Source organism: Eubalaena glacialis, chromosome 8, assembly GCF_028564815.1.
Source record: "Eubalaena glacialis isolate mEubGla1 chromosome 8, mEubGla1.1.hap2.+ XY, whole genome shotgun sequence".
NCBI classification, from domain to species: domain Eukaryota; kingdom Metazoa; phylum Chordata; class Mammalia; order Artiodactyla; family Balaenidae; genus Eubalaena; species Eubalaena glacialis.
The window spans coordinates 116,453,933-116,476,485 of NC_083723.1; the positions used below are offsets into that span (position 1 = coordinate 116,453,933).

The following is a 22,553-nucleotide window of genomic DNA, read 5'->3' on the forward strand; positions in this document are numbered from 1 at the left end:
AGCTGTCAAGACTGTGTTCCCTAACAAGAGAAGCTTCATTTTAACCCGTTCTACCTTTGCGGGGTCTGGCAAGTTTGCAGCCCACTGGTTAGGAGACAACGCAGCCACCTGGAATGACCTTCGATGGTCCATCCCTGGCATGCTCGAGTTCAACCTTTTTGGTATCCCAATGGTGAGTCCACATCCCAGTCCCCAGAATACCTCATGCTAGAAGTTTTTCAAATGATAAAGCTCCCCTCTACTGCCCTCCATGGCCCAGGGATTTAAAGTCTGGAGGGTTATGTGCTTCATCCACATCAGTATGACACTGATACCATGACATTCTTTACTGTACTGCCTTATAAGGATAGAAGGTGCAAGCTTGAAGTGGTATCGTTGGAATATTTTTTATTAAAGTACAACATACACACAAAAAAGTGCACATGTCCTTAAGGTTACAGTTGGCATCTTTTAGTTAAATTCAGCATATCTATTTATTGAACTCTTACTTCGAGCAAGGCATTGAGCTAGGTATGCATGGTGAGGGTGGAGAGAAACATAAATATGGTAACAGAAACACCTTCCTTCCGCACCCCCCCCCACAAAGTCTCTCTTTCTCTCTCTCTCTCTCTCTATATATATATGTATATACACACACACACACACACACACACACATAATTATGACAAGCTAGGGTAAAAGTGCAAACAAGAACATATAATTTAAATGTTAAAAGAAATCCTGAGAAAGGGACTTAGCAACTCTAACAAGATTACAAGGAACAATGGGAGTCACGGGAGGGAGTAAATAGTAACTTCATGCAAAAGATGGCACTTGAGTTTAACCTTGAAAGTGGGTATGTTTTATCAGACTGATGGGGGGGAGGTCATTTTAAGACTGAGAAATAAACCTAAGTGAGACCAGCAAGGGGCAGAATTTGAGTGTCCCTAAGGATTGGAGTGTAGGACTGGAATGAGAAATGATGCTGGCAAGGTGGGTTGGAACCAGGTTTTGAGGCGCTAGTAGGACAGGCAGCAGGAGACCCTGGGGATTTTTGAATAGATGAATGACCTGATCAGAATTAGGCTTTGGAAAATTAATTCTCCTAGTGCTGTGGTCAAAGTAATAATATCAACGGTATTTCTAGTTGCTATTCACCAAAAAACTATTGTGCATCAAGTGTTTTACTTCCATTATCTCATTTACTAAAACCCTAGAGTGCCCACTTTAACAAAATGAGGAAACTGAGGCACAGAAGGGTTAAGTAATTCATTTGCAGTCACCTGGCAGTAAAGAGTGGACATAGGATTTAGCCCAGTTCCATCACACCGAAGTAGCCTTCTCAGGAAGAGTTTAGCCAAGTACAGCTGGTAGGTCCCTGGTAGAAAGCAAAGCCCAGGAGCAGGAGGCGGTAATGGAAGTGAGGTACACATGCCATCGCTGTCTGTGTGTCCTTCCAGGTGGGTTCTGACATATGTGGCTTTACATTGGATGCTCCCGAAGAGCTCTGCAGGAGGTGGATGCAGCTGGGAGCATTCTATCCATTTTCCAGGAATCACAATGGCCAAGGCTACAAGGTAAGTCTCCCAGGAGATATGATCAAAATAGACTTGGCATACATTAGGACTGGATCTACCTGCATCCTGTCCGAGAAATCTGTTGAGCCAACTTCCTACCTGGTGCTTCACTTAGGCTAATTGGGACCACCGTTTGCAATTAACCAGGATTCATCATGCACCATTAAAATGCCCTGCCGACACAACCCCTGCTATTTCTACCGCGGCAGTCAAGGAAATGGCAAGTCTGTGAAGGTTTTTAATCAAACCTCTATACACTTTATTTACATTGCTCATTTTGTAGTGAGAATCAAATGAGGAAATACTTCAAAGTTATTTAAATGGCAGTCTACCGAGAGCACCCATAGAATGAATGAGGGGGGATGCAGTGCAGGGTAAAGAATGGCCACTTAACTTGGTGGAATGATCTCCCTTTGCCCAACCCTACTGCTCAGAGGCAAAGTTTGCAAGGTAGGCCCCAGGTCTTGCAGGAACAAAACTCTTGGTTGTGATGAATGGGGTCTGATATCTCCAGAGGCTTTTCTTATTTGTAACCAGGTGTCAGTTGCAACCTCTTGTTTCTTCCCAGGCCCAGGATCCTGCCTCCTTTGGAGCTGACTCTCTGCTGTTGAATTCCTCCAGGCACTACCTTACGATCCGCTATGCTCTATTGCCCTATCTCTACACCCTCTTCTACCGTGCTCACAGCCAGGGGGACACGGTGGCCAGGCCCCTTCTGCATGAGTAAGTTCACCTAGCCCAAAGGAATTTTGTTAATGTAACTGGGTGACATTGACTGTATCATCAAATATAAGAGTGAAGGGACTTCCCTGGTGGTCCAGCGGGTAAGACTCTGCACTCCCAATGAAGGGGGCCTGGGTTCAATCCCTGGTCGGGGAACTAGATCCTGCATGCATGCCAAAACCAAGAGTTCTCAACTAAGAGTCTGCATGCCACAACGAAGATCCCGTGAGCTGCAACTAAGACCGGCAGCAGCCTAAATGAATAAACAAATATTTTTTTAAAAAATGAGTGAAAATTAAAACAATCCAAACAGTTACTCAGATATATTTTTTTAACTTGAATAACGAGTTGGTATTTGCAAGGCTATTGCTGCCTATGTACTATTTTAGGTATATTTAAGTATTATAGCCTGTTCCCTTCTGGGGAGAGAACTAGACTAAAAGTTGTGGAATTTGGGGTCTTTGTTCCACCAACTAACTCTATACCTTAGACAAATCATTTAAGTTCTTTCATCCTTAGTTTCTTTAGCCTTAATTTAAAGGATTTGATAGCTTGAACCTGATGGTCGCTTTTGTCATGCACCATGTTCAGGCTCTAGATATGAGCCTGTCATTTACATACTAATAAGAATAGTACGGAGGATTTCCTGAATGCAGAATTTTTATTGTCAGCCAATGTGTATCTCTAATTTGACTCTAAAAAAAGAACACTTAAGAGACTTTCCTTAAAGCTGGCCACTTAGTACGAACTGATGCCTCTATATTAGCGGGCAAATAGCTCTGGGGTTTCCAGGCGATCTTGTTTCGGGGCTGGAATCTCGGGGAAGCTGCTGTGAGGCACCGGGGAAATTTAGTAAGCTTGGTGGAGATTTGTAGTAGGAGAGGGTGTGTCCTCGCTTCCTAGCTGATGCTGTGGGACCCTCTGGTGGCTGCAGCGTGAGTAGCTCTGCAGTGGGGTTTGCTTTCTCATGACTGGCCCTGGCAGAATAAGGAGTCAGAAGCCTTGTTTAGAAACCCAAGGATTGAAGATGGTGCTGGGAAGTGTACGGAAGTGGCTTGAGACGGAGGCTGTGATTTAGGCGGGAACCCTGCCCCAGTCGCTCATGCCTTTGGTAGCATTCCTCAGGGTTTGAACAGTGGGAACAGTAATGCTCTGTGTACATGATGCAAAAAAAAAAAAAAAACCAAGAAAAAAGCATGAAAATAGAGATATTAGGTTGAACTGTGTTTGATGCTCTGTAGATAAAAGCCTCAATTGGGACATGGAATTCAACCAGTTTTATTGGTTGGCTTTTAAGTGAATTCATTCTAACAGTTTTGAGCACAGATATTCTGAAAGCCAAAATGCCTGGATATTGGAGGATATACTTGCTGGTCATCAATGGGGACATCTTTGAGGTCTATATTGGTCATATCATAGAAAAAGAAAAAAGTAACCCAGGTCTCGCTTATTAACAATTAACACAATAATTTTATAGTCTAGGAAAAAGGAGACTTTTTCTTGTCAAAATCAAAATACAGTTAATTCCCTTCTGTGTCTGACATTTTAGGCCCTCAGGCATATATTATTATAATATATATTATAATATATATTCATTATTGTGGGTAAGTTTTTACTATCTCCCAGAATTCTCTATTAAAAGGTAGGTATCCTAAAAGAGAAAAGAGTAAAGTTTTTGTCTGCTTTTTTTGGGTGATCAGATCTAGTTCCTTTTGGATAGTCAGCTGAAGTTTTAAAATGTCTTGCTTGTTTTACTTATTTTTTTAAGGGGGATATGACAAATACAATTATAGCCTGGAACCTGCCTAGCATAGAGGTACTGAAATAAGAACTTCTGTCCAAATTGGGGAAAGAATAGGAGGGTTCAGGGGCTAGGGAAAGTGGATCTGCCTGCAGGAGTAGGGAGCCGGGAATTGAATAGGTGTCACGGAATAATTTGGGGAATTTGCCCCAGGCAGGGAGCCTGCAAGTTTTAGACAGGCTTGCGGGAGAGCTGCCAGAAAGCACTGGCCCAAATGTCATTGCACATTTCTCTGGTCTCTAGGTTCTACGAGGACAGCAACACTTGGGATGTGCACCAACAGTTTTTATGGGGGCCCGGCCTCCTCATCACGCCGGTTCTGGCTGAGGCAAGTGCTCCCACCGAGACACACTGGTGGTCTCTGCTCTTGCTCCTGCTAACTCCAGACTCCTCTCTTCTTGGAACCATTTGTCCTCTTTCTATTCCAAACCCATTTCCAACATCTGTGGCTGGGGCAGCCTTGAAGACTGTGTGTTGGAGTTTGGGGAAGATGGATATCTGATGGGTACACATTTTTTGTCTCTAGAAGTCTTTTGTCCTTGACCAAGTTTCCAATCAGTATAGAAGCATCTACGGGTGACTCTGGGTTTAAGAATAGTCCTATGTGTTGTCAGATTCTCATAGCAGATCATGACTTGTTCCAGGATGCAGAGGCAGGAGGGAGCAGTGACCCAGCACTCACTCTAAGGTCAGGGTGATCTGGGTGTGTTTGTTGTCTCTGCCACTTGGTACCAGTGCCGTCTGGGGGAAATTATGTGCTGCTTCCTCAGCTGTAAGATGAAATAATAATAGTATGTATCACTGGAGACTGTTGGGAAGATTAAATGAGGTACGCAGTGTAAAGCTGGAATTTTTTTTTAATTATTCAAAATCCCACCCTCCAGCCCTGCCCTCTCTGCCAAGCCCAGCTTCACAGCACTGATGTCTCACGGCACTTCTCTTGATACGTCCTTTCCTCCAAGCAGAACTTGCCTCTCAACCAGTGAAGGGGGTCCCAGATTTTCCTGGTTCTTGTTTTATCACTTCTATGCACCATCGTGTCCTTCTTCCTGTTTTCCACCTGGCTGCAGTTGACTCTGCTAACTGGTCTGGTTTGTGTCTAGAGAGGCTGTATTAGTTTCCTATCGCTGCTGTAACAAATTACCACAAATGCAGTGGCTCATAACAACAAAAATCTATTATCTTACATTTCTGGAGGTCGGAAGCCCAAAATGGGTCTCACTGGGCTAAAATCACCATGTTGGTGGGGCCCGTTGCTTCTAGAGGCTCTAAAGGAGAAATCCATTTCCTTGCCTCTTCCACCTTCTAGAGGCTGCCCGCATTCCTTGTTCTGTCTCCCTGCCTCGCTGTCATCACATCTGCTTCTGTGACTCTAAAGCTGGAATTTTTACCACAACACCTATTTCAATATTATGATTATTATTCCTAATATGGTTCCATCCGGGATTTTTCTTTGAGTGGCAAGGTTATTTATTGCCTCTGTTAGAAGAAAAGCACAAGTTGGTAGAGAAAAGAAAGGCCATTTATGCATTCTCAGTATGTGATTAAGAAGTTGTATCCCCTTCAGAGGCTGGGCCATAAAGGACGATAGTTTGTTTTAATTTCAGGGTGCAGAGAAAGTGGCAGCATATGTGCCTGATGCCATCTGGTATGACTATGAGACTGTAAGTAGCTTTGACTTTTCTTAAACTCTTCAAGCTGCATAGACAAGATACGTCTGGGTAGACAGAAACATCTATCCATGCACTGAGGAATGTTTCTGTCGTGTTTGCAGTGATTTCATAGCAGAGTCAATAAAGTGAGACGAAGTCACTTGACATCAGTCATGATGAAATCTGAAAAAGATACTTTCATATACTTTATTCAGCAGCAAGATAAAGATGGAAGTAGAATGTCTCATGGGCAAATATTGGGGCCGATGGACAATTTGAGCCTGGTTATAAGTGAGATTCTTGTTCAGAAAACTATCAGTTTGTACAATGTATGTCAAATAGCCTCAGTGTGATATATGTTCCCCAAGCCCCCAGCTGATCACAAAACCCGTTGTTCTTAAATTCTTTCCCTTTTCTTGCTTGATGCCTGACTAGATAGCAATTCAACTAGGTGGGAGAAGGAAAGAGCTGGAGATAACTCCGCGTGTGGTTAAGAGGTAGCGGTGATGTGCTCATGCCAATGTGTTTGATTTGTCTACGTGCGTCAGGGGGGCCGAGTGAAATGGAGGAAGCAAAAAGTGGAGATGGAACTTCCTGGAGACAAAATTGGACTTCACCTTCGAGGAGGCTACATCTTCCCCACACAGCAGCCAGCCACAACCACTGTGGCCAGGTATAGCATGGCTGGGAGTTTCCTTTAAGGGGGAGGCTGACAAACCTAGTTGTTTCTGTTCCCATCTGTTGCCCATGTAGAAGATGCTGAAGCATTACGCGGAATGTGGGGAGGAAGGGCACGTGTGTGTGTGTGCGTGTGAGTGTGTGTGTGTGTGTGTGTGTGTGGTCATCAGACTCTGTTCCCTGGATTTCTGTGGGCCTCTTCTGGGGAAGCTGTGATTTAGAGCTGCATCCAAATGGATTTTGAAAGACCTTAATCCTGTCCTTCCTTAACCCCCCCGACTTTCCCCTCGAAACATACTGACTGCTAGGGTGGTGAACCTTCCTAGTTTTCCTAGGAATGTGTCAGTTTTAGCCCTGAAAGTCTCATGTTTTGGGAAACATCTCAATTCCAGGCAAACGGGTCTGTTGATCACTCCACCTGCCTTGATCAGACCCTCATTCTACCATGCTATGCACTCGACTCTTCATTCTCATTTCTAGGGAGTGGGGTCCACTTTCCACTCCCCTATAATCTCAATTTCCTGTTTCTTTCTTCCCACTGAGCCATTTCTTTCTTGTGATGCAAAACAGGGTTCAAAAATTACTTCCTGTGCACTTCAAATCTCCTTCTTGTCACTCATTTCTCCTTGATGATTCTTTGATGCTCAAATTATAGACTCCATCTGTACTAAAGACGCACACATTCACATCTGTGTCTCTAAATGTATTAGCTTATTTGCTTTTAATAGATGGAGTTTTTTGGAGGTTAGAAATCTTTTTCTTTTGAACCTTCCTTACTGCCATAATTTTTCAAATTTAAACTTTTGTGATACTGATGGAAAATACTTATATATCCAAATACCACCTGGTTTCTTTTTCTCTAACTATTCAACTTCATGCTGTTCTGCACACTGATACCAAAATTGTCTTTCCAAAGTGAAGATCTCAATTTGTTGCTTCCCAGGTTAAAGTCTAAATTCTATCATTAGTAGGTCATTCAAGGCCAGTCATAATCTGGTTTCAAGTTAACCTGTGTCTCCTGACACACCTTACTACACACCTGTAGGACAGCCATGCCAAAGATCTTGTTATTCTCCAAACATACTCGTCTGTTTCTCTGCATGTGGCCTTCAGCACCTATTACCCTTTTCAGCATTCTATGCCTGATACATTCTTAATCATCTCCCAAATTACACTCTGATTTCATCTGCGAGAAATCTTCCCCAACAATTCCAGCAGAGGGTGTGCTGCCACTTCCAACTTTCTGGTCATTTTTTAATACTTTTTTTCCTTTAATATTGTTAAGTATTTCAGTCATAGTTATTCTATACTTTGTAACTGAAAATTCTATTATCTAAAATCCTTAGTGGAATCTAAATCTATTGTTAGTTGTTTTTGCCAGCTTTCTTTCATGTTGGCTTGTTACCTCGTGTATTTAGTAATTTTTTGGTTTTTCAAATGTGGTGATCTCAAGGATCCAAATAGGTCCCATTCCCCCAGAGATGATTAGCCTGCTCTTTGGTTGCAAGCCAGGACTGCTGTCAACTTGGGTTTCACATTAGCACCCTTCAAGGATCATGTGTTTAATTTATCTAAGGCCAAGTAGTATTTCAGTGGGTGAGTCCTTAAGAGTATGCAGTGTCCACCAGAATATCTAGGCCACCATACCGCTCGAAGTGTCACTATGGACTCCTATAAGGATTTTAACTTTTGTGCCACTCTTTACTTTCTGTTTTGACTATTTGGTGAATATGTTTAATCTTTCTTACAATATTTAAGGTCATCAGTGTAGTTCTGGTCTATTTGTTTTTGTATCTCTTAGAATTCCTAGCAATGAAAGCTACTCAGTACATGCGTGTTAAGTGAAAGCAGGTGATTTTGTTGACATTGGAACCTGGCTTGCACAGGGCACAGTGGAAGGCTGACCTATGAAAGAATATAATAGGGGGTGTGAGGGATGCAACAGGAGTAGGAAATTGGGAGGCGGTCTAGAGGAGGGGCGAAATAAGGAGAGATTTAAATGCAGTTGCTCCTTCTTTCTCCCTCTTTCTCTATGTGCATCTATTTCAGCATCTTTTGAGTAGTGTTTTCTGTTTTATAGTCTGAGTTATAAAGCAGATAATTAGAATGTTTTCTTTTTCTCTCTCGAAATGAACTAATAATAAATAATCAAATTAGGAAAATTGCCAATATATAGATAGACCTTATTGTATTTTCTTGCTTTCTGAGTCAACGTGGTTCTTAGGCAGGGAACAAATATATCCCCCTGACTGCAGTTAATACTTCTCCTGCATGTATCAGCTGTAAAATGGTTAGGCTGAACCAATTACTGTCTCGGACTTCTTTCTCTTCTAATAGTCTGTATTCAAAGTAATAATAGCATCAGCAGGTTTTATTGCAGCTATTGCAGTGATTCTGGTGATTAAATTCTTGCCTCCTTCATAGATGTTTATTGCTAATGTTTGGAGTGGTGCTCTCGCCTGTGACATTACCCATTCTAGAAAGTGATGCCCCTGTTGATTTTGCCTTTGTGCCTGAAGAAAAGCAGAGCCGTCTGCTGCCAGTAACCTGTCCCATTTGAAATCTGATAGAATCCTTCACAGCTCATTTAGCAAAATTCTTTGAGTCCCAGGTCTTTGCCTCTCACATAAATCTTGTTTCTCACAGTCGAAGGAACCCTCTTGGTCTTATCATTGCCCTGGATGACAACAAAGAAGCAAAAGGCGAACTTTTCTGGGATGATGGGGAAACGAAAGGTGAGCACAATATTGCCGTTTCCAAACCTGCATCTTCGAGTTACTCCTGCTGGTCATTCAGCGGTGGGAGAAATCTCACCAGGCCCAGGAACATTAATCACTCAAGAGAAGAATTTTGATTTCGGTTGTGCTGTTCAGGAATGGTGGTAGTTGGACCACAGGTGGAAGGAAAACACATCTTTACCTCTTAGAATTCTCCCACTGGCCAGCTGCATATATAGGCTCTCATTTTATTATCAAAGGGCACCTGAAAGAAATGTTTTCTAGACTGTTTCTGCCATTCAGTGCACACATCCTCCCTCCAAATACTTATGAACAAACGTGGATGATGTGTAAAACCTACCTGTGCTAGTCAGGCAGTGAGAAGACACCTTTCTAGTGCACCCGAATCTAGCCATGCTTCTTAATCTGTCTCCAATACATTAACGATTCTTGTGGCTCAAGCTTAGGAAATAGCTTCACTTGAGGCATATGCCTTGGAAGCACTTGGAAGGGAACCTTTTCAAGGTTAAGGTAGGAAGGAAAAGGGAAAACAGTGTCTTGGCCTGGGAAACTCTCTCTCTAATCTTGTCATTCTCAACATGTAGCTTCAAGGAGTGCCAGGATGAAATCTGTCCTTCTGTAGTGGGCAGGCCAGAGTCTGACTTGTTTTAATCTTACTTTCAGATACTGTGGCCAATAAAGTTTACCTCTTATGTGAGTTCTCCGTCACCCAAGTGAGTAGTATATTTTTATGAATCTTAAGTGTGAGCTTTTGTCTGACCATTAGCTCGTATGTGTTTGTGTATGTGTGTAATTATATTTGTAGCTTCATTTATGACAATAGGTGGCCACATTTCAGTTTATGACTTAACACCTAATAATTGAATCATTCATGTTAGTAAAAAGAGACAATGATATGGATAAATCAAAGCAGTCTTTTTAAATGAAGTTTTAAAAAATTTCTCTCTCTGTAGGTATGTTTCTCTCTCTCTCCTTTTTCCACCCCCCTCAGGGGAAAAATAAGTTTGTACTTGAGCACACATTAGTAGAGACAGCTAAGAGCCATTCGGAGCGGTTTTGAGTATCCGGTCTAGGATGAAGTATTGGAGTGATTTGAGAATCTGTGTATTTAAGGCACATCTTTGTACTTAACTGTTTTGCAGAACCGCTTGGATGTGAAGATTTTGCAATCAACCTACACAGACCCCAATAATTTAGCATTTAAAGAGATTAAAATCCTTGGGACCCAGGAACCTACCAATGTTACAGTGAAACATAATGGTGTCGAAATTCAAGTTTCTCCTAATGTCACTTATGATTCTAACCTCCAGGTAAAACCCCATTTTGTTGAGATAGTTTGTAAAGAATTCTTCATCGCTTATGATGTTCCTTCTTGCCAAGGTTGCATGGATTTCTGAAGGACCAGAGCACACTCTGAAGACTGGGGTGGGGAGTCAGAGGGTTAGGACAGAAAAAAATAAAGAGTGGGCCAGAGCTGGGATTAACAAAGGAGCTGCTGAGACATGGGAGGAGGTAAACTGGTCCTTTCATCTTTATCCCTTATCTGTCCCTCAGTCTCTGTCCTCTCTGACTGGAACAGAAGAAGAGCGAAGTCAGGAGTGTCGGGAACAGGATTAGAGGAAAACTGGGTCTGAAAGCTGCTGATTGATTGATGCTAGAAGGGTTGAGGTGGGAGGTGGGATTCCCATTAATTAAAATTTCGAGGTGCTTTTTTTTTTTTTTTTTACTGTATTGGGCTATATAGATTCTCACTCCAACACATACATTTTTAGGAAATATTTTAAGTCAAAGAATTGGATAAGCTTAGCTAATGGCTACTCACTTGGTTAGGTGATAATAATAAAATAATTTTTCCTCACTTTTAATGAGGCCTGAAGTTCCTGGATAGGCTGTAATCAGCTCCTCTGAAATCTTAGTGTTATGAGGAATCCTTTCCCCCAGCACTCCTTGCTACAGGTGCTCCAAATGATCCGGGTTTGGGAGCTGCTGGGTCAGCGTGGTTTGTGAGGGACTGTCCAAATTTGGAGAAAATAAGTAAATTTAATCTTCTACTATAATGATATATTGGTTGCATTTGACATTTTGTCCTCACAACATACATTGAGGATGCATACATTATAAAGTTAGAAATAAAGTATTATATGGCTAGTTGTGTGTACAGCAAAGTGCAAGCCATTTGAAAGATGGACATATAAAAATAAACTAATTAAATGTTTGATAAATATATTAATAAATATACAACCAAAGGAACTCTTTTATTGTGTGAATTTAGGTGGTGGAGAAACACACGAAACTATTGGGAAGGGGACAGGCAACCCAACCCTACCTCTAGGAAATGTTAATGTATATTCTGCCTAATTTCATGTTCAAAGCTTAACGGAGTCATTGAGCAAACCTTTGGAGACATCAGGGCTAGAGCTGGACCTTGAAAGATGGTACATCTGGTAGAGATTTGTTCAGCTGCAAGTGACAGGAAAATCAGCAAAATGGTAGTTTAAACAAATTGGGATTTTTTTTTCCCTTATGGGATTGGAAGTTTAGGAAGTGGTCAGTGGCTGGCATTGGTTCAGTGGCTCAAGGTTGTCAGGGTTGAGGTCTTTTCTTCTCTTGTGATTGGAAATGGTGGCTTAATTCCAGTCACTCTAGCCTTGTTAGAGAACAAATACAAATAAACAAAGAAGAAGAAGCTGGAAGGAAAAGGGAAAGGTGAAGGTGAAAGGAAGGGAGGGACAGGCCATTAAATCAAGAAAGAAATACTTGGCCAATGGACTTGCACTTAGCTATTAATGGCCACAGCTGTGTTACATGGCTTCAAAAAAATAGTTCTTAATCGAGAACTTTAGTGCTCTAAACTGAAATAGTAAGAAGGGAATTTTACAGAGGGCAGGCAGCTAGCAGTAAATTCCACAGATAAGCACCATTTTCCTAGAAAGGGCATTTGCTTAGATAAAGCAGTCAAGGTTGAGGTATCAGAATAAGCCAGTCTCAGGACTAAGAATAGCCTTTTGTTAGTCTGTGAGTACTGAACTAGAATAGGTAGGATCCACTTTTGGAAGCGGATCAGTTTGGACAGATTAACTTGTGGTCAGATTTTGGAGGGTTTTAGGTGCCAAAATAAGAAGGATCTGATCTAATTCTCAAAGGGTCTCATGTTGATCCTTGAATCAATATGTGCCATTGTGAGAGCTTGTTCTGGGGTGGGGTTTGAGGTACAGGGAAGTGCAAGATGAATGTAGACTGGGGAGAGACTGGAAGAAGGGTGATAATCCTTAGCATGAGATTTTATGCCTCTAGACAAATGAGAACTTTCACTATGGAAATTACTAATTAAAGAGGAGATGACCATAAGAAAAACACATAGAAAAATATTAAATGTTTGAATTAGTGAATGAGACTCAAAGAAAATTTCAAGTCTTGAGGCTCTGGGCTTGGGGAGATGAAGAGGTTGGGATGTTAGAAATGGAAGGAAATGTAATGATTTTGCCAACTCACCAATTTTGCAGTTGGTGAAACTGAGACCCAAGGAACTGAAATCGTTTGTCTGAGTTTCCACAGTGGAATGGAGGGGAGAACCCAGGCCCCATGATTCTTATTTCTGTGTTCTTGCCCCCACTGCAGACCAATGGGGAATGCTGTTTGGGGGATGGAGGACAAAAAGATGAGCTCAGTATGGGGTGACACCACGTGCTTGTGTGTGCTGTGCTACAAGGGGGCTGCAGAAGAGAGCCTTCCTGACAAAATAAGGAACAGAAGAGGAGCCAGGGGAGGAAAGAAAGGGGTGATTACAGAAGGTTGTAGTTGACCTGATTCTTTTCAAAATGTTATGTACAAATTCTGATAGAATTGTGCCATTTGCCCTGTGGTTACTGGTTAGATCTCTGCCCTCTCTCTCTTTGTGTAAGCTCCAGTGCTATGTTGCTTAGATTGTTGAGAGTCTGGTCTGATTTCTATTTTCTTTCCTGAAAGAAGTTTCAGACCTTACAAGGTCTTTGTCCTGAGGATACATTTGCTTGATACTTTCCCATTCTTACAGGTGGCCCTTATCACAGAAATTGATCTTGTCCTGGGAGGAATATACACGGTGGAGTGGGATGTGAAGATAAGGGATGCAGAAAAAATAGACTGTTATCCTGATGAGAACGGTGCTTCTGCGGAAAACTGTACTGCCCGCGGCTGTGTCTGGGAGGTAACCATAGTGACGGTGTTAATGTACATTAAAATCCTCTACTCTTTTTTTTTTTAATTGAAGTATAGTTGATTTACAATGTTGTGTTAATTTCTGCTGTACAGAAAAGCGATTCAGTTATACATATATACAGTCTTTTTTATATTCTTTTCCATTATGGTTTATCACAGGATATTGAATATAGTTCCCTGTGCTATAGAGTAGGAACTTGTTGTTTATCCATCTTCTCTATAACAGCTTGCATCTGCTAGCCCCAAACTCCCAATCCATCCCTCCCCCACCCCCTCCCCCTTGGCAACCGCAAGTCTGTTCTTTATGTCTATGAGTCTGTTTCTGTTTTGTAGATAGGTTCGTTTGTGTCATAGTTTAGATTCCACATATAAGTGATATCATATGGTATTTGTCTTTCTCTGACTTCATTCAGTACGATAATACCTGGGTGCATCCATGTTGCTGCAAATGGCATTATTTCAGTCTTTTTTATGGCTGCGTAGTATTCCATTGTATATATGTACCACATCTTCTTTATCCATTCACCTGTTGATGGACATTTAGGCTGTTTCTATGTCCTGGCTATTGTGAATAGTGCAGCTATGAACATAGGGGTGCATGTATCTTTTTGAATTGTAGTTTTGTCTGGTTATATGCCCAGGAGTGGGATTGCTGGATCATATGTCAACTCTATTTTTAGTTTTTTGAGGAACCTCCATACTGTTTTCCACAGTGGCCGCACCAATTTACATTCCCACCAACAGTGTAGGAGGGTTCCCTTTTCTTCATACCCTCTCCAGCATTTGTTATTTGTAGACTTTTTAATGATGGCCATTCCTAACAGTGTGAGGTGGTACCTCATTGTAATTTTGTAAAATCCTCTACACTTAATCTACAATTTCACAGGCATAGCACCAGTGCCTATATCACTACTTAAAATCCGTAGAAAGGACAGACTTCCAAAGTAACCTGAGTTTTTATCTGGATGTGAAGAATATGTAGGGATGGGAGTGGGACTTATTTTTACAAATATTTTACATGGAGACCAGGAATGAAAGCTTATGTCACTACCAAAGAGTATATAAGAAAATGACTGGTTTTATCTTTATCTCCCTGCAAATTGCCTTTTCTAGCCCCTTTATGTTTGATAATCTTAGAACTCATGCTGAGCTGGATTTGGCTTTACTTTTCAGGTATCCGGTTCTCCTAGAGTCCCTTTTTGCTATTTTGTCAATGATCTATACTCTGTCAGTGATGTTCAGTATGACTTACATGGGGCCACAGCTGTCCTCTCCTTAAAGTCTTCTCCGTATGCCTACTCTTTGCCCTCCGTACCCGTGAACTCCCTCCGTCTGAATGTGACCTACCATAAGGATAACATGCTGCAGTTTAAGGTATGTGTTTACAGTATACGTGTCAAGTACCTACTTGGCACTTTTCACTTCCATTATTTTTTGCTAGTCAAGTTTACAGAACCCTGAAATCAGTCTGCTCTTCTAAGTTAGCCATGCTACAGTATACTAGATCATTATCTTAAGAGTAATTGGAGACCATTGATGGAACAGTGACACCTATTCTAAATTGCACTTTGAAACGATTACTGTGTCTACTGTAAGGAAAGTGGTTGGGAGGACAAGGGTGAAAAAGGAGAGACAAGTTAGGAGGCTACCAGTTAGGAAATCCAGATGAGGGACTGAGCTTAAACCAGGTACAGAAAGGAGATGGAGAAGTGGACATCTTCGAGAGAATGAGAAGTAGCATTATGGGATCTGGTGATTAATTACAAGTAGTCTGTGAGGGAGAAAGAAGCATCAAGATGATTACCATGTTTCTAGCTTGTGTCTCTATATGGATGGTGGTGACATTAACTGGGATGGGAAAACTGAAAAGGTTTGAGCTTAGGCAAAATAAAATGATGAGTTCAGTTCTGAACCCTGAATTTGGGATATATGAAATACCTACAAGAGTGTACTGATCTCTCTCTCTCCCATGATTTAATTACACCTCAGGACAAGCAATGGGCTGTTTTTGATATCTTTTTCACTATTGAATTGTAAGTTTCTCAAGGACAGGAATTTGTCCCTTCGTCTCTGTGCTCCTGAAATGTGACACAAAGCTTAGGAGATAGTAAGTTCTCAAAAGTTTATTGAGAGAGTAGATGAAAGACTCAGGCCAGTGTGACATTGCTTGAAATGTTCTTGACAATCTGATATCAACCTGGACGATGAGCTCTTTCACATCGTCTAATGTCGGGATGATACTCTTTTATCTTTCTACCCTCACTCTAACACTGGCATGTGGTAGGCGCCTCATGGGTTTGAAATAAATGAACTTGATCAAGTTTCCAGGTTTAATTCTTTCCTATTCTACCTCCTGATTATATAGTAGCTTCTCCAAAATATTTTCCTCTTTCTTTTAATTCTCTGTGCCTTTGCATTTATATCTCTGCCAGGAAGCACTTGATTTTCATTCTGTGCTTGTTTAATGACTGAAAAGCTTTTTAAGACTCAGCCTTTTCCCTCATGAAACTGTCTCAGTCTTCCAGAAACATTGTTAGGCATTTCCTTTCCTATAACCTCACAATACTTCTGTATAGCTCTACATTAACACGTATCACTCAGGTAGTGTGGGCACCTCTCTTTAACTTTCCATTAGTATGTGGACTTCTTAAAAGCAATAACTGTGTCTTACTCAGTTTAGTAACCCTTGTGTCTAGTACAGTATCAGGTAAGAATATAGTAGGTACTCAGTGAATCAATTTAGACCCCATTTTTAACAAGGACATCTATGATTATTTTAATCAAGTAGAGTTCATGTTTTTTGGGGGGGATTTTTTTTTCAGTTCAGAAATGTTTTCAGGTATTCACATACACTCACACACCCACACACCACACACAAAGTAATAAAGAATATATTCATAAATTCCAGACTGATTTCCCAAGGTAGAACCAATATCAAAGGAATGTGTTTCTGTAATACAGGCTTTAAAAATGAGATATGACGGACTCAGATCAAGGTGGTAAATGTGACATTGTTCTTTGATTTGTTAATTAAATTTCCAGTATCATGAGCTTAAAGAAGACAAATGTAGCATTCAGACTCTTTGTCAAAGACATCAAGTTTCTGCTAAGAGTATAGGTTTCAACACAACTATACTTGCCTAAAATCTGTTTCCTCTGGTCCTAGATTTATGATCCCAACAACAACCGGTATGAAGTTCCAGTCCCTCTCAACATACCCAGGGTTCCGTCCAGCACCTCTGAGAGTCGACTCTATGATGTCCTCATTAAGAAGAATCCTTTTGGGATTGAAATTCGCCGGAAGAGTACAGGCACTGTAATGTAAATGGCTCTTAGTCTGACTTGGAATTGATGATTGCCTGTATCATTGCCAGGTCCATTGTCCTTGGAGATATCCTGCTCAAAGCAACACACTGTCCATTTCCAGATTCATGAACAAGTTATTTCCTTCTGTTCTTATGAGAAATCTTTAGTGCCCTGGGAATAATTCCTGAGGCAGCTGCATGTACCTAGGGATTCATTCAACAAATGTTTATGGGGTGCCTTCTCCATAGTACATGGTTATAGAAGATGAGGTCTCTCTTTTTATGACAAAAAATACTAAGGAAATAACAAAAATAATTTAAGTTAAAATAAGTAGAGGTTTAGATACTGACAACTGCTATGCAGGAAAAAGAACAGGGTAATTGATAATTATGGGGAGGTTACTGCTTTTGATACTGTGGTCAGAGGCGGTCTCTCCAAGGAGGTGACATTTGAAATAGGACCTGGATGAGCAGATGCAGCCTCCCCCATGGAGACGGGGGAGGAGTGAGAACACTTCAAGCAAATTGAGTAGTCAGTGCACAGACCAAGAAACAGGAGCAAACTTGCCTTATTAAGGGGAAAAAAGTCCAATGTGGTGGCAGTAGTATCGTAAGTAAGGAGGTGAGTGGGGGGAGATGAGGCTGGGGTCCAGGTGGCTTGAGATCAGGAATGGCCTTGAAGACGTCACAAGATGTTTCAATGAGAATCACTGAAGAATTGCAAACAGGGCTTGACATGATGTGAGATGCTTAAAAAATAATCATTCTGGATGCTGTGTAGAAAATGGACTATAGTGGGGCAAGGGTGGAAACTAGGCCTGCTGTGAAATGGTGGCAGCTGAGATGGTGAGACTGATTGGATTTGGCATTCTGGAGGGACCACTAGAAGGAGGTAGTGATAGAGGAAAATAGAAGAAAGAACTGGCTCCTGGGCTTGTATAGCAAGGGAGTCTATGATTATTTTAATTGTATAGACTTTATGTTTTGTGTGGGAGGTCAACAGGGGGGTTCTGGGTGGGAGGAGGAAATCAAGAGTTCAATTTCCCTGAGAAGTCAGTTGCTTGAAGCTATTAGAACAGCCCGTTTCTTTTGCAAATGTACCCTTTTGTGTTGCAGTTGGGACTCTCAGCTCCTTGGCTTCACCTTCAACGACATGTTCATCCGCATCTCCACGCGCCTCCCCTCCCAGTACCTCTATGGCTTTGGGGAAACTGAGCACACAGCCTTTCGAAGAGACTTGAACTGGAACACGTGGGGAATGTTTTCCCGAGACCAACCCCCAGGGGTAAGGGTAGAGCATTTGGGATCTGTGTCTTTGCCTCTGTCCACCCACACTGTGTATGCTTCATGTTTCCTCTTTCCAACACTCAACTTGGATGGTCACATTCTGCTTTTAGGCAAGTGGACCAATTCTCGGGTTTCTTTGTTTCTTATGTGTTTATTTCACAGAGAAGACTAGACACACCTTATCAATCAATTTGTTGAGTTTCTTTCTCAATCTCTATCTTTTTTCACCCTTTTTCTTCTAACCTCCTGCCACTTCTCCCCATGACTCTCCCAGTACAAGAAGAATTCCTATGGTGTCCACCCCTACTACATGGCACTGGAGGAGGATGGCAATGCCCATGGGGTGCTCCTGCTAAACAGCAACGCCATGGGTAAGATGATGCTGGCATCTCCCCTTATTTTTGTGAATCAGTCATCCTTGAGGAACTTTAGAATGTGTTTGATCATGTTGCCCCTGAAGTCAAAATTATTATCTTGTGGAGAGTGCTTTTTATTTCTTTTCTTCATTCTCTTTAGCCTTTCTGTTTATTTCAGTTCAGTAACATGTAGTAATAAGAATTAACTCTTATTTGGCATAAACAACGTAAGAAGGGGTAGCAAAACCAAGCAAGTCCCAAGTATCCTGGAGGTCAGCCAGTGGGAGCCACTAATATAATTTGAATTAGTGATGAAGCTGTGGGTCAGAGCACTCACTCCTGGGGTACGAGGGTGTAAAGAAAATTTGCGTGGTATATTGGAAAGAGGGTGGAAAATCAGGAAGTGGGGTTGAAAAGCATGCTTGTGAAAACTGGTGAAATCTGAATATGGCCTCTACCTGAGCTAATAGTATTGTATCAACATCAGTTTCCTGGTTTTGACAATGTACAATGGTTATGTAAGAAGCTGTCATTGGGGGAAGCTGGGTGAATTGCCCAAGAGAACTCTTAGTACTATTTTTGCAACTTCTTGTAAGTTTTAAACTATTCTGAAATAAAAATGATAATAACAATTTTAAAAGAGCAGGAGGACAAAACATATAATAAGGTAATAAGTGCATATAATAAAGGGGAGAAAATCCAGGCACGGATGACCCTGCAGACCTTCACTTAACTTTTTAAATTCTGTGTAGGTATAGTACAAAATACCTCCTCTCAGCACGCTACAATAAGGAGGCATAGGAAGAGGGAGAATGTATGAATTTCAGGGGTAATTTCTCACTTGAAGGTTTCCATATTGATTGGTATTTTCCTACATTTCCAGATGTGACATTCCAGCCCTTGCCTGCCTTGACATACCGTACCACAGGAGGAATTCTGGACTTCTATGTCTTCTTGGGGCCAACTCCAGAGCTTGTCACTCAGCAGTACACTGAGGTAGGAGGGAATTCAACTGGTTACCAAGTATTTATATAGCACATTCTGTAGTTCTTAGATGATAACTAGAATTGTTGATCTTTCTGGGAGACAGGTAGGCTATAGAATAAGGAACAATAAATACATCCTGATAACCATTATATTTGTAGCCTCTCAGAGCATTGCAGAATAGCAGAAGTATCAATAGTAGTGGTGCCACTGGTGGTAGTTGGCAGTGACAGTGGTAATAGTGGCGATGGTGGTGATGGTGGTGGTGGTGATGATGGTGGTGATGATGGTGGTGGCAGTGAGGGTGGTGGCAGTGACAGTGGTAATAGTGGTGATGGTGGTGATGGTAGTGGCAGTGAGAGTGGTGGCAGTGAGAGTGGTGATTGTGGTGGTGAGGGTTGTGGTGGTGGTTGTGGTCATAGTGGTCCCAACAGTTGCTTTGACAGCAGCAACAAACACAGACATAAAACTTACTATATGTCACTGATATATTACTTGTTGCATGTCAGAGCACTTAACATACGTTAACTCATTCAGTCTTCACAAAAACACTATGAAACAAATATATTATTATCCTCAATTTACAAGTGAAGAAACAGATATAGAAGAGGTTATTTCACTTTTGCCCAGAGTCACACAGCCAGCAGAGACTGGATCCCATATGGTTACCCAGGCATTTTGGTATTTTGCTTCTGAATTTCGTGTTCTTAACCAGTAAGCTGGTCTGCCACTAGGAATCAGAGTAAAATCAGGTTTTCCAAAACTCCTAGGGAGAGAGGTCAAGTCCGGCAGGAAGCTTTCCCCAAGTTATCTCAGTGGCTCTGCATCCTCTTAGTTTCTCTCTGGATTTGAATTTGTTGATTATCTAACTGGGGACACTGGAAAAATATTCTTATTACTTTGTGTACAACTTTAACCCAGATTCTTCTTTTTAAGGACTAAATTTTCTGTTTATTTTCTAGTTGATTGGTCGGCCAGTGATGGTTCCTTACTGGTCCTTGGGGTTTCAGCTGTGTCGCTATGGATACAAGAACGACGCTGAGATTGGTAGCTTGTATGATGAGATGGTGGCTGCCCAGATCCCCTATGTACGTTGTCAGTCTGTGGGGTACTGACTCTGGGACCGCATGGCCAACCCTTGTCTCTGTATCTGGATTAGTTTGTCTGATTTTTATCAGGTTCTATAAAATTACAAAGTACTTTCTCATACAGTATCACATTCAGCCTCACCCCTGCCCAGTAGTAATATAAGGGGGGGGGTGTCATTGTCCCCAACTTGAAGAGTCACCGTGATTTGCCAAAGGAGGAGGACATTGGGTCAGCCCGAGGGCTCTTTCTGCTAGATCATGCTTCCGTTTCTTTCACATGACTTCACAACATCTAGTCAAAAACATTCTTGCTACTGTAAAAATGTTGCCCAGAGAGTAGTTTTGCTTAATTAAAAGAAATTGACCCAAATTCAGTCAGACCACTGTGTGTGTAGATATAACCTCAGTTCCAATGCTTTGCTGGCACTGCAGCCCAGTGTTCCCACAGCTTTGAGCTAATTCCTGGTTGAATGTAGGGATCTTGGGACTGGTTTCCAGAGGAAATAATTATGGAAACAAACTCCGCCTTCACTTGAAGATGAGAGGGGTCCACTAATCAGAGAATTGGTCCCATAAACCATTTACGTACTTAATTTTATTCTATTGATTTTTCTATTGTTTACGATTGTTCCTACTAGCGGAAAGTATAGCGTGCAATATTTTATTCTTAATAAGAAAGCTGTGTCTGATAACCCCCAGGATTAGTTATTCCAAAGCAATTACAGGTGCTTTTGTTTGTTTTGTTTTAATGGGCTTACTATCCATGTTGTATTAGTACCGGGTAGTTTACATTATGTTATTTTTTCTGAGTATGAGCCACTGATACCAGGGGCAGCCTCTGGGGATGGGGGTGGTAACCACAATCGCTCCTTATATTGGCCCTTCACAAAGCACTTTCATCTGCTGCTTTCATTTATCTCCACAGCCTTGTTCGGCATTATCATCCTATTTTTTGCAAATTTAGTTTTTTTCTATTTTACGACTCAAAATTTGAAAATTAGGTGAATTTTCCAGAACCTAATACCTAACAAATCACAGAGGTGGGATTTGAAAGAATCAAAAAGATGCCGACTGAAATTCACCATTGGTTAGTGGAGCGTTGTTCTCACGTGGAGCCTGGGCTTTGCAAGGTTCCTTTGTCCTCCTCCAGGACGTGCAGTACGCGGACATCGATTACCTGGAGCGGCAGCTGGACTTCACCCTCAGCCCCAAGTTTGAGGGGTTTCCAGCTCTGATTGCTCGAATGAAGGCCGACGGGATGCGGGTCATCCTCATTCTGGTCAGTCCCCGTGTGAATGGGCGGAGTCTGTTTGGAAGAGTGAGTGGGATTTGGTGGAGAAAGCTTTGTGCTTGTGTTTTCTTCCACGCTGTGAGTAGAGAAGTTGAGGTTCAATAAGAAAAGTGTATTTCCCTGGACTCACAGAAGCTCTACAGCTCAGGTGGAAGCTGATGCCTCCGCTTTTGAAGAGTTCTCCATTTTTCTACCCTGGCTTTGGTTTTCTCAGCTGACCTGTGCTTTGATTTCAGGACCCAGCCATTTCTGGCAACGAGACAAAGCCCTATCCCCCTTTCACGCGGGGTGTGGAGGACGATGTCTTCATCAAAGATCCGAATGATGGAAGCATTGTCTGGGGAAAGGTATGCTCTGAGCAGTGATCCACTAATCCCCGCACTGTTAGTGTGTTTGTACATTTTTTTCTTTTCTGTTTGGACTCTGAGGTCAGAAGTTGTCATTTTCTCTATCAGTATTTGTCACCACTGTTAAGGAATTTTAAAGGAATGTATGTGCATTGTGATATCCACTTTTCTTTAGATCAACCCTACAAGAAAATCAAATTATCACCTCTAGGGCATAGTTTATAGTTTCTTAGGAAATGCTATATAAGAGAAATTACCTAGTGCATTGCTTTTAAACATTTTTCTCTTCACAGGTCTGGCCTGATTTTCCTGATATTGTTATCAACAGTTCTCTAGACTGGGAAAGTCAAGTGGAGGTAAAGGGCCTGTATGGATGTTGGGTGAAATCAGGGTTGCCAGGAAGGTGCAGCCATACTTAGGATACTGGACATCCCCATGGCATGGGCATGGGCGCGAGATGAGGAAACTTACGTAGGGAACATGTCCTGTGTGTCTGTCTGTGTGCCAGTCACTTTACATGCAATATTTTACCCCAGTTGGGAGGCAGATA

At 41.7% G+C, this 22,553-nt stretch overlaps 1 protein-coding gene across 2 annotated transcripts in view; it reads left to right on the forward strand.

The window, feature by feature from the left end:
• Window positions 1-22,553, forward strand: part of MGAM (maltase-glucoamylase) — a 79,308-nt gene that overhangs the window by 29,279 nt on the left and 27,476 nt on the right. For both annotated transcript variants that reach the window (XM_061198119.1, XM_061198120.1), the window contains exons 15-33: window positions 1-172; window positions 1,440-1,556; window positions 2,125-2,279; window positions 4,324-4,408; window positions 5,688-5,744; window positions 6,281-6,405; window positions 9,057-9,145; window positions 9,812-9,861; window positions 10,291-10,458; window positions 13,182-13,334; window positions 14,519-14,719; window positions 16,512-16,666; window positions 17,767-17,935; window positions 18,212-18,308; window positions 19,177-19,289; window positions 20,240-20,365; window positions 21,516-21,644; window positions 21,893-22,003; window positions 22,297-22,359. In XM_061198119.1, coding sequence (XP_061054102.1) covers window positions 1-172; window positions 1,440-1,556; window positions 2,125-2,279; window positions 4,324-4,408; window positions 5,688-5,744; window positions 6,281-6,405; window positions 9,057-9,145; window positions 9,812-9,861; window positions 10,291-10,458; window positions 13,182-13,334; window positions 14,519-14,719; window positions 16,512-16,666; window positions 17,767-17,935; window positions 18,212-18,308; window positions 19,177-19,289; window positions 20,240-20,365; window positions 21,516-21,644; window positions 21,893-22,003; window positions 22,297-22,359 — 2,335 coding nt within the window. The remainder of the gene's footprint in view (window positions 173-1,439; window positions 1,557-2,124; window positions 2,280-4,323; window positions 4,409-5,687; window positions 5,745-6,280; window positions 6,406-9,056; window positions 9,146-9,811; window positions 9,862-10,290; window positions 10,459-13,181; window positions 13,335-14,518; window positions 14,720-16,511; window positions 16,667-17,766; window positions 17,936-18,211; window positions 18,309-19,176; window positions 19,290-20,239; window positions 20,366-21,515; window positions 21,645-21,892; window positions 22,004-22,296; window positions 22,360-22,553) is intronic.